Source organism: Lytechinus pictus, chromosome 17 (genome assembly GCF_037042905.1).
Source record: "Lytechinus pictus isolate F3 Inbred chromosome 17, Lp3.0, whole genome shotgun sequence".
Lineage (NCBI taxonomy): Eukaryota > Metazoa > Echinodermata > Echinoidea > Temnopleuroida > Toxopneustidae > Lytechinus > Lytechinus pictus.
This window is the reverse complement of record NC_087261.1, coordinates 27,227,368-27,239,939: the sequence shown is the minus strand read 5'-3', so window position 1 is coordinate 27,239,939 and position 12,572 is coordinate 27,227,368. Positions and strand designations below refer to the sequence as shown.

The 12,572-nt window shown below is 35.1% G+C and overlaps 1 protein-coding gene across 1 annotated transcript in view; it reads left to right on the top strand.

Moving 5' to 3' along the window:
- The first annotated feature begins 6,856 nt into the window (after positions 1–6,856).
- Positions 6,857–12,572, top strand: part of LOC135157366 (deleted in malignant brain tumors 1 protein-like) — a 49,853-nt gene continuing 44,137 nt past the window's right edge. The window contains exons 1-3 of the mRNA XM_064112614.1: positions 6,857–6,935; positions 7,345–7,455; positions 8,128–8,247. Coding sequence (XP_063968684.1) covers positions 6,857–6,935; positions 7,345–7,455; positions 8,128–8,247 — 310 coding nt within the window. The remainder of the gene's footprint in view (positions 6,936–7,344; positions 7,456–8,127; positions 8,248–12,572) is intronic.

The following is a 12,572-nucleotide window of genomic DNA, read 5'->3' as shown; positions in this document are numbered from 1 at the left end:
CTTTATATAATATGTTGTTACCATAGCAACACGAATTCTGATACAGGCAAAAGTATATCTTAGACATCTTCAACTCATGACTATTGTGTGCGCCAACATTTTAGGAGAATTGACCAGTTGAAAACTGATAAAGTAATTCAAATTACAAGATTTTCATCTAGTTTTTGTTATTTTATTTGTTGCCATGGCAACGCAATTTTTTATAAAGGCATAAAATATACTTTGCACATCTTCACATCAAGACTAACGTTTGTGCCACATTTCATGAGAATTGATTAAAAACTGAAGAAGTCGTTGGAACTGCAAGATTTTTACATAATTTTTGCCCTAATATACCGTTACCTTGGCAACACAATTTCCGACACATGCAAAATTGTGTCTTGCACATCTTTTCCTCAAATCCAATGTGTGAGCCAACTTTCATGAGAATTGGTAGAAAACCGATGAAGTAATTTAAATTTTAAATTTTGGCCATAATATACTGTTACCATGGCAACACAATTTCTGAAAAAGCAAAAAAAAAATTCTTACACCTCCTTACCTTAAGACCAATGTGTGTTCCAAATTTCATGAAAATTGGTTGAAAACTGAGGAAGTAGCTCGAAATGCAATATAGGTATGAATTCTAAAAAAAAATTGGCCATGATTTGTTGGATTTAAACGTTGTCTTAAAGCATTTAAGACAACTCACCACTGTCTTAAAGTTAGGGCAAAATTCTTAGCCATGTAGAATTTATGAAATACAGACTCTGCATATTTAAGAAAAGTTACTTAGCCATTCATCCTAAATCTGTCTTAGTCGCGCAAAAATTCTTAGCCAAATTCTTAGACAAAATTCTTAGCCAATTCTTTATGGAATACGCGTTTTGGCTAAGAATTTTGTCTTAGACAGAAAACTAAGACAAAATGCTTAGATTTTTGACTTAAGCATGCTTATCTCGTTTATGGAATACGGGCCCAGGTCCCTCGGAGAGGACCTTAAGCCGTTGGTCCCCTGGTTGCTTGCTCACAGGCATTTGTGCTTTCTTAGCAGTCAGGTAAAAAACCTCGGTATGACCTAGGTATATACCATAGTTTACAGGGGGGGGGGACGGGGTTCTCAAAATTAAATAGGCAAGAGAGCAAACCGATCGTAGGCTATACTGTTAAAAAAAACCCTGATTTTACAGGGGAAAATTATTTTGCAGGAAGCAATAACAGAATCATTCTGTAAATTCATAAAACAGGAATTTTTCTGCAATTTCTTTCAAAACAACAGATTTTTCACAAACGCCCCCCCCCCCTTCTTTTTGTCTGTCGATCTGTCTCTCTCAGAAACTGACACATACAACTATATGCATACAAGTAAACAATTCTCCTGTCATTTTACTTCTATTTCCCACTTTTATCCTTATTTCTCTTGAATAATATTTTAATTGACTGCTGTTTGATCTCATGTAACAGTAGCATCATCACATTTCAGTACAGTGCAACATCTTGTACCATTTGAGCATAACATATTTCGGCAGCAATATATCATTAAATTAATTGATAAATGAAAATTACCAAGATCAAATAATTTAATTCAAAATTAATATGTTTATTAAGGAATCCATTTTCGAAAACATTGACATTAACATAACAATAATAATTACAGTCTACCAAGCATTCAATTGTATTTTAAAGAATAAAGGCAATGCGTAGCTAAAAAAAAAGGCTGTTACTGGGTGGGGGTAGTATGGGGTGGGTACATTTTTCTAAATTGTACAATGTTTGTTAAAATTTCATTCAAAGAATCTCGATGAGCCTATAGTTGATATCAGGGATGTATCCAAGATTTCATAAAAGAGCATGAAAATCTTTGATATTCGTTTATTTTTTTCCAAAAAAGTTTGTCACTAAAAAAATTTGGTAAATTCCTTTCAAATTTGCTGACAAGAAATGGTCTACTGATGTGAGAGCACTCCTCGTAAAAAAAAAGGGGGGGGGGGCACAATGCCAGAATCCACCTAAAGAGTGCCTTCCCGAATCAATACATTAGCCAATCATTAACAAAATTTGATTTTGTCTGCTGTCACTGTGGTTAGAATTCAATCTATTTTTAAAATATAGTATATTTGAAGAGCTCACTTGCAAAAGGGATTAGGTCCATTCTTCATCAAATTTGATTTTTATGTCTTAATGTATAGATTTTTAGTAGCTCTATAAGATGATACCAAAGAAAAGTTGAAATTCCTATTAAAAAGTGAACTAAAATGGCAAAGAAAAATCACTTTTTTTCAAAAGGGGTTAGGTCCATTTCAGTTTAGTTGCAAAAGGGGTTAGGTCCACACAGGATTTTTTTTTAAAGAATATCTGAAAAATATGAAGACAGGTAAATTTCTTTTATACCCAATTTTATGTTCTCGTGGTATGGTATCATGAAAATTTAGTTTCGCATAAGAATATTGCAATATGGGAGAATTAAAAAATGAGTGGACCTAACCCCTTTTGCAACTAAACTCTTCTGAAGAATTCATTTGTCAAAAGGGGTTAGGTCCATTTTTCATAAATTTTATTGTTTTCTGTCTCTAAACCTCTAAATTTTTAGTCACTCTGATGATACCAAAGACAATTTGAAATTCAAATGAAAACGTGAATGAAAGTGGCAAAGAAAAATCACTTTTTTAATAAAAAGAGATTGGATTCATTTCAGTTTACTTGCAAAAGGGGTTAGGTCCACAATGATAATTTTTAAAAAAATATATCATAAGAATATTGCAATAAGTGAAAATTTAAAAAAACATGTTTTTTCTCGGAATGGTCCAAGGTGGACCTAACCCCTTTTGCAACGCAACTCTTCATTTATATATTTTTGCAGTGGTAACCCACTTCAAATGTTTTTTAATAAGTTAGATAACAATAAATGCAACTTAATAACCCTACATAATTATTCAAGCATTATGAAGACTTGTAATCATGGTAACTTTGCCCCCAGCCTGTTGCAGCTAACATAAAAACCTTAATTATTTGCTCAGCCCTGTTACAATGATAATTGTCATGACAAGATTACAATAGTAATAACTTGTTTATGAAATGAAGTCCAGGAGTGATACTAACATTATTTCTTAATCTTCAGATCACCTTTATTATCATTTAGCTATGCATGATTTTTTTTTCAAAATACAATATTTTTGTCTTATTTACAACCCTAAGTATGTCACTAAAGAAAGACATATTCTGATATTGAATAGGCCTTTAGACTGGAAAATAATATTTATTTTCATGAAAACTACTAAGAACTAGTAGAAGTATAAAATATCAATAAAAGGTGATACATTTGCCCGTTGGAAAAATATTTCTTACTTGTATTTTGTGTGAAATTTTGTACCAAAACTTGTATACGGTACTTCAATGTCATTGCCCGGTGATGCAGGGGCCGCGGAAGTGGGGGGGGGGGGGGGGGGGGGCTTCCAAAACCATGTACAAAAACGTAAAAATGACCATACGATTGTGATTGTTTGCATGGTCAGCCCCCCCCCCCCCCACTTTGAAAACCGTTCTGCAGCCCCTGTGATGAACCTGAACTGTACTGCACTCTTTTCTACAGATGTGTAGTTTAAGTAACATTCAATGCTTTATTAATATATTTATTTCAAATTAATTCATTTTTAATGTGTTATCGCAATGAAGTAACTACTTTTTATTAACTTGACCTTCATATTTCTTCTTGGCACTTGTTGTGATACCAGTACTTAAACAGCTTGGGAAGTGGGAAACCTGCATGGTAAAAAAAAGAGAAAAGAACAAAATAAGCTGTAAATTATTCTTACTCATCCAGTCCAGTTTATTAAAAAGATGTAAACTCTATTTTATACTCTTCAGTGATAAAACAAGTTTAGCACATGCAGTCACTTTTGTCTTACATCCAGATAAATTCATAGATCATTATAACTATTTACAGTATGTTTTGATAATAAAGAGTGCAAATTAATTCAAATATTTATCAGAATTTTGTGAAAACAGTTAATATCTGGGTTTTTATGCACATGTATGTATAGACAGGAGATATGGATAATTAGTTGGCAGTGGTGAAAATGAAAATACTGGTGAATCAGAATTCAAACAAATATTAACTCGCAATGGAACTTTAACATTACATGATATCGCATCATGTTTCAGCACAATTGGCCATAACCCCCCCCCCCCTAAAAAAAAGGGGGAATATTTTTTTTTTTTTTTTTTTTTTGGGGGGGGGGTGATGAGCTTATACAGCCTGTATATTATCAAAACAGCAAGCATACCTTGCAATTTTTCCATTCAGATATCCTGTTCCTCATTAGATTGTAACTCACACTTGCTGATCTGCATGGTTCTCAATTTTGTCCTTCTGACTGGGTGTGAACTGCTAAGAACTTGGTCCCATTGGATCTGCAATTAACAATTTAAAGTTTAGAGTTTTAGAGGAGATAAATAAAATTACTCTTCTTAAACAATATTTTTAAAATTTCCAGCTGCCCATATCTCAGGCCTATGTATGAATATTCCAAACTAGAATTTTTTTTTTATCTGGACCCAAAACTTCATTCTCTATCATAAAGGTTCACGTAGTCATACTCATAGAGGCATATACTATAGGCCTACCTCACTCTGTTTATAAAAGTAAAATGATTCCAACCACATATTGCTACAGCTGTATAGCTGAATCAGGATCTGGTCTATGCTGGGCCAGTATAATAAAGAATCACATCACATTTGAATGAAGTATTGTTTTCAGAATACTACCCCAGGCCAGGCCCAGGGTATCCTGTTCAAATAGAGACTTGATTTAGGTCTAGGGCAGGCTACGCCATTTCATTTAAATCTAAGACTAACAGACACATGCTAAATCAATTATTCTGAAGTAAAACGTTCCTGAATAAAAGAAACTGCTGAGAATTATAGGATGGGGGTCGGGTGTCCAGACACTTTACATTTTTGAAGCCTTCTTTTTTGTCTTTGGATTACACTAAAAATATGAATTCAATAGTTGTAATCATCTTCTATTTTGTTCTCTATAATATTTCCTAACATTTTGTACTAAAAATTGATGAAACTTCGCTTGTAAATTTTTCCAAATGACTTTCTAAAATTAATCGTCCGGACACACAACTGGGTATGGTATACGTATTCATATGAAGATGAAATAGCGGGGACGGACTAGGCCTAAAGTGCTAAACTTCAACTTCAAGTTTGCATGGGCCTAGTCCGTCCCCGCGATTCTCATACCCCATGACTACATCGACAATCTTGCTAGCCGGCTAGCACCGGCGATATCAAAGGCCGGATCCCGCTCTGACCATATCCCTACATTGACCTAAATTTGAATAGGCCTAAAATCGACAACAGGAGGTCGGAAAACAAGTTCACATCTACCCCTGATAATTGTCTAATCACAATAAAACTGAAATATAGGTTTACTTTGGACCTATATGAAGCATTCCGATGAATGTCTAGATCTACGACAAACTATACTCTATACTAGACCCCTAAATAGTATTTTTGAGAAAGTCTCAATGATCACACTTATTTGGAAGTCAGGCAAAAGAAATATTGAAATTGAGGTTTACATAGTACGTAATACAGGATGAGTCCCGAACCCCGGCAAACACATCATTTTTTTTTACAATTTGCAAGTGAGATCAAAAAATGAAAATGAGCGTAACTTACTCTTATTCATATGGAATGTCATTAGAATAGTATTGATGTTCCCTCCAAGATTTTCTGCTCCAATGAAGTTCACTCAGAAACCATGATTTCGAACATCAATTCTATAAACAGATAATTAGTCTAGCTATTTCGTTTCAGAAACTTGGAATTCGCAGAGTCCAAAAGAACGACACTTCGCACAGATATCGTAGGGAATTGTGGGACGGAAAAAAATGTTTAATGCATGAGTACATGAATAAAACATTAGCGTTTTATCCAATCATACAAGTGCATTATGCGTATTTTGACGTCATTCTCATGAATAAAACATTGACCCTCCAAAATCAACCTTCAAATTGTCCGCCGGCAGCCATGTTGGCTATGTACAAAACCTATGGGAAATAAAAACGCGCGGAAAGAGTTCCCTCTCTAGCTCCCTTCGGGAGCTTATACGTAAGATCGTATCTCTGTGGATATGAGAGAGCTATACAAGCGCGTTTCTAATTGGATATTGTTTTAAAAATAGGTGTGTCTTACAGAGATAAAATGAAGAATACCTATTCGGAAAGATTTTAAGGGTATATATTATCTCACTGATTTTGACTGAGATATAATATTTTATTTTATCTGAGCTTAAATGGATCTCAGATTACCACCCCTGGTATATGTATGCATGGATATTTACTATACTTGAATTCACGATGTTCCACCTATTGGCCCATGTTAATAAGAAAATATAAAAGAAGACTTTAATTTATTGAATGTCAATTCAAAATGATTTCTTTAGAGTTAAAATTAAAATCATTTGGAATTGGCATTTTGAAATGGAGTTTTCGTTTATTTATTCATATAATCATTCATTCATTCATTTATTGTATTTATGTCTCTTTTAAGATATCGATGAATGTGCGAGCTCGCCGTGTCAGAATGGATGGACTTGTCAGGATTCCGTCAATGGATACAACTGCTCTTGTATGACAGGCTACAATGGAACGCATTGCCAAACAGGTGACACACCAGTCATAAAAATGATTAAAAATTGTACATTTTTATTGCTCAATTTTCTACATAAAAATTATTATACTCAATTGCGCATTACAATAATGTTATTATTACCCCGGCCATAGCCGTGCTGTCTACGGGCGCTCTGGCATTCGAGGAATTTTCCTGCCGGGTACCCATTCACCTCACCTGGGTTGAGTGCAGTACAATGTGGGTCAATTTCCTGCTGAAGGAAAACACGCCATGGCTGGGAATTGAAGCCACGTCCCTCAGATTGAAAGACGAGAGTCAGAACCACTAAGCCACGACGCCCCCATTCATGCCACAGTATCACCTGCTAAAACTGATTCCACACCGACCAAATATTATTACCAATGATATACCAACAGTTGGTTTTGAGTCTTTTTTATGTGAATATTCTAGAATATTCAAACAACAAAGAAAAAAAGTTGGATATAAAATCCACTAGCATTTTTTTTATCTATCTAATTCATTTATTCTTGTATTCTTTTAGCTTTTTAAAAAGTTTTTCAGAAAATGATTGCCCCGCTTGACTTGAGGGCAGTCGGCCGGGGACACCACTGCTTACTGCATTCATAATAATTCTATATTATTCACAAAAAAAACATAGTATTAATTTTTCGGTCAATTATTTGGGTTAGCTCTGTAAATCATTGTCTTGAACATTTCTAACAGAGGTACCAGGATGCACCAATTCAACCTGTATCAACGGACAATGTATCGATGGGATAGCGGGATCAGTTTGTGGCTGTGAACCTGGTTGGACTGGAGAAAACTGCGATGCTGGTAATGTATTTTTTTTTCTTCAACTCTTTTTTTCCTTTTGATACTGTAATATTGCCTAAAATCCAACTGACAAATGTTCATAGAATAGAATAGGCTACTCTTAGAAAAGGAAACCAGAAATATATGGCAATACAAAGGGGATTAAATATAGTAATAGAAAGCAAATTCCCTTCGAATAATTTCTATCGTTTTTGAAGTGCAAACATTGAGTAGGCCTATATTTGGTGAACGTTTCACTCCGCTTTGTCTTGTATAGTGTATAAAAAAGATATACCTACCTTGCGACAAAGTTACTCGCCGTTTACTAAGGGAAATGTACATTTTCTGTAGGTAGCGTCGCATCGCGTTAACGGGAACCCCATCCTTTGAAAGGATGCGTTTGCGAGGGCATTGTTTTATATACAAATCGGATTACTTTCACCGAGTCTTGAATTTGTATTTAACCTTCAAACAGTCATTTCAAAGAGGCTATCGATTGATTTATTAAAACTTGTTCTGTAGCCCGTTTGTCTAATAATTATAGACAATTGGTTTAACAGACATCATTTCCATTTTTTGTCAATACTTTCAATATTACTATCATTATTATTGTTATTGTCATCATCATTATTATTATTGTTATAATTATCATTATTATTATCATCATCATCAAAAATACATATTTCTTTACAGATATCGACGAATGTGAGGTTTGGCCGCATCCTTGCCTTAACGATGGAGAGTGTCTTGATGACCGGAACGGTTACATCTGCATCTGTGCTCCGGCATTCATGGGGGACAGATGCGAAATTGGTAAGCGGGTATATTTTCAAGAACATGAATGTTTGCAAAGGACTTCGAATTCTTAGAAATAAAACTGTGACAACTATATATCACCAAAAAAATAACATCAGTAACTTTTTTTTTCATTATAAGCGTTTGTCATTCCATTAAATGTTTGCAACATGCTAAATCTTTAATATCCAGTTCTTTAATGGTCGTACGTAGATGATAATTTCAAGAGGGCGGGGTAAGACTACGTAAAATGTTCAGAAAGATGCATGTATGTATGCAAGGAAGCGATGCGATCGAGCTTTATACAAATGTGCTGTGTGCCTTTTAAAGATGATTAACAGAAGGATCGATCTAGTGAATATTTTACATGGATATCCCTTGCTTGAAAGAACACAGTCACCAAGATGTGGTACACATGTGACTGTGTGTGTGTGTGTGTGCGTACACTCTGAATAATTACACACTGTCTTGTCCATGAGTTCTTTGCGGTTGTGTGTACCCTCCCCCACAAGGTCCCTGCCAAGTGTTATGTGTTGTAAAATATATATATATATATATATATGACGATATATCAGAAATAAGAAAATAATATTCACGAGTAATGATTATTTCCATTGCCATTAAGGAGTTTTGATAGACTTTCCATATTTTCGGTAGGCATATATCTTCTTCAAGGATGAAGCTTCTTCCGAAGACCCGATGGCCGAAAGCGTGAAATAAAATCTGATGAAACCAAGACCAGGCTACGTCTCCAGCTTTCTTGCTGTATTAGCATAATTTCACACACACACGCACACCATCTCGCAAACCCTCACACACGCACCCTCACACCCACACATCCATATTTGAATGTTTTTTTTGCAAACGTGTATTGCTATCCTCATCATCCGATCAATAATATAAGCCAGAATTGTTTGATAATATTAATAGTACGGTTCTTAATAAACGTATAACATCTAAGGGTCTCTAAGCGTGAGGAAAAGCGGAAAATATGGGTAGAATCGTTTATATAAAAAATAGACATTAAATGTACATTGTAAACATAAAATATTAACATAAACATTGATTGAACCTATCTTAGTTTAACACTCTGAAGGAGGTGGGCTTTTAGATATACTTTGTATTGTTCAAGTTATTGCTGACGAAAAGCATGACATCGCGCCGATTGAATTCGCGACCGTCTGACTGACAGGCGAGGGTGAAAAACCACTAGATCATGGCGCCCTTTCATTTTTAGATTTCAACATTCCTTATTTATTCTGAATATACATGTAATGTATGTATGTGTGAAGCCTGATTTTTGTACAGCCTTTACCTGTGAGTAATGTCCACAGTTACTCTACTTTTCCAAACTGATTACCCTTAAATGCTGACACATTCATTGGATGTCTTTTTTAAGCAATGTTAAACTGGGTAAGGCTAGCACTAGTTAGTGTCCATGGAGGACCTCAGTCTAGAGCCCCCGCACAGTTTACGATAAATCTGCGATCCGATTTTGGAATAAAACATAATAGAATATTTTACTTTGTAATGTTCTAAACTATGCTATCTTTCTTATTATAATAAAAGCAAATATAATACCGAGTCGTAAAGCCGTCATAGCTATCGCACAACTGGCTACGATTTGAAACCAATTGGCCTTTACTCACAAATAAAGGCTTGCAATCATCCAAATGGTATTTTGGTATTCCTTCAGTTAATTTTGACCTCAAATTAAAAAAAATACATTTTTAGAAAATGGGCAAAATGCGATTTGTTCAAGAATCGGATTTTGCACCGGTCTAAGGTTTGTGGTGGCATTAAGGTGTTAGAATTAAGACCCTAGTGTTTGAAACTCTTATGAAATAGGCAATCAGCTATAATGTCGTCCCTTGTCTTATCACTCGTTTCTAAATCAGTAGCAGTGCCAACGTCACATGCATTCAATTACCGTCAATAACTATCATTAAGTGTCAATAAATATTTGTATTGGTTTTATTCTTAATTCAACAATTGATAATGATGTAACAATAGGTGTACCTATATCCATCTGACCTTCAGAGATAACAGATTGCTTTATTCGGTGTATAAACGGAGAATGCGTGAATGGAACATATGGAACATGTGCCTGTAACGAGGGGTGGACAGGAGAACAGTGCGACATTGGTAAATAAATCATCACTTTGATATATAAGGTCGGATAATAATCATGATAATGGTAATATCATATAATAATGATAATAGTATGATGATATTTTTAGGGTTTGTATTACTGCTGTGTTACTGCCACTGTTGCTTATACGCTATTCTAAAAAAATAATAATCGTTGAAAAAATTTGGAGGATACATGGTAAAGTCATAATTCATTGACAGATTGATGGTACATATTGTTCGTGTATATATTGTTGATAGTATATAACATGTGAGTGTGTATGGGAGGATGTGTGTGGATGTCATATCTTCCAAAGAAATTTGGCTTTAAACTGCAATGTAAGAAAGTGAATCTAAGCTTGCTGCCTTAGCTATAGAACCTTTTGTTTCTAGTTTATAATTCAACGCGCGATTTACTCTTTGTTTCTATTGGTACACACAATTCGAATTAATTTTTATACAGATATTGATGAATGTGCTGATTTCCCGTCTGCTTGCATGAACGGGGGCTTATGTATCAACATACAAGATGGTTTTTCTTGCGACTGCCCTCTCGAATATATTGGCACCTTGTGTGAAATTGGTAAGAATTAAAAAATGTCAAAAATGTAACTTGCAGTTAAAAAAAATCTACTATCAATACTGGGCAGACTTATATTTACCTTTATTGGTCAATCGATCTATCATCAAATTTGTTGTACCCCCAAAGGGGGTGTAGGCTGGGTTCAGGCAAGACAATTCAGGAAGAAGCCGGGTCCTTTATTATGAACCCCCCCCCAAAAAAAAAAAAAAAAAAAAAAAAAACACACACACACACACACAATAAGTCACCCAATGTTATTTTCTTATAATTTTAATGATTTTTGTAGTAAAGCATATCCTTAGCTTTTGAATGACACAAAACTTGTCAATAAAATAATAATTTGATTGATTGCTAAATGCAGAAGAAACAAAGCGAGAGTTTCGAAAAATAAGGAGAAAACAGCGTTTGAAGTTGAGGGTTCACTTAACATTGTCATGGATAAGATAAGCACACATTGCAATTTTAGTGAGACTTCCAAGCAGTCCGCAAGAATATATTTGAGTCAACGGTGCTCTTTAATCTTTATTTCTACTCGACTTTAAAATTTGAAATTTTGACAGTAAGAAGACTTGCTCTCTCAAATCATTTTACTCAAAAATTCGTTTTTTATCGTAGTGTAATATGTAGAGATAAACTGCCATTATCTTACATTAGAAATGTAAGATAATTTGCTTGGCATTATGATCGATATCAATAAAATAAGGTTAAGGAATTCATGTTTTTATTGCATTAATTTCACGATGTTTCAGTGTTCTTGGCTGACTTTCGCTAGAGTTAATAATAATAATAATTGGCATTTATATAGCGCTTTATCAATCTACGACTGTTCAACTATCAGAATTCTGGAATCGATCGGGTGTGAACGGGGGGGGGGGGGGGTGCAGCTTGCGGGCGTTCACTTCTATTCATTTTCCAAGTTGTGTAACATACAGACAATTTTGGGAAGAGGGGATGGGGAAGGAGGAAACGGAAGATAGAAGGGAAGGGGGTACACAAATAGAGGTCTGGCCAGTATGGGGGTGTTAAACGGTTATCCTACCAGGGTGGATCCGAAACCACGACTTCTGTTTCGACAGACAGACGCGTTAACGATGTACTTAGCTTACTCGCTCCGCTCGCTCCCAAGTGGATTCAGGCTGGCTGGTTCGAATGCTACGAGCCGTGCCAAAAAAGCAATGCACGATGGTTACATAAAAAGTCAGGTGACGCTTTTCACGTAAAAGGCGACATAAAGCTGCGAGACTTAAAGGAGAATGAAATTCTTGGAGCAAGTTAGCTTTCGTGAAAGCAGAAAAATCAAAGAATAAGATCAACAAAAGTTTGAGTAAAATAGGACTAGCAATAGAAGAGTTATGAGCATTTGAATGTCGAGATCACTAATGCTATGGAGATCCTCCCATTGGCAATGCGACCAGATCTATGATGTCACAGATGAACAACTCTCCCCTTTTGGACACTGAAAATATTCACCAAAACATCTTTTTTTGCTCAATCTAATCATATGACAAACGATTCATCAATGATGTAATGTTGTGAAACATCTGTACTTGTCCTCTCATAAAGAGAACACCTCACCTTCTGATAGACTCTATAAAAGTGAGAATATAAGTGAAATAAGTACTTAAGTAAT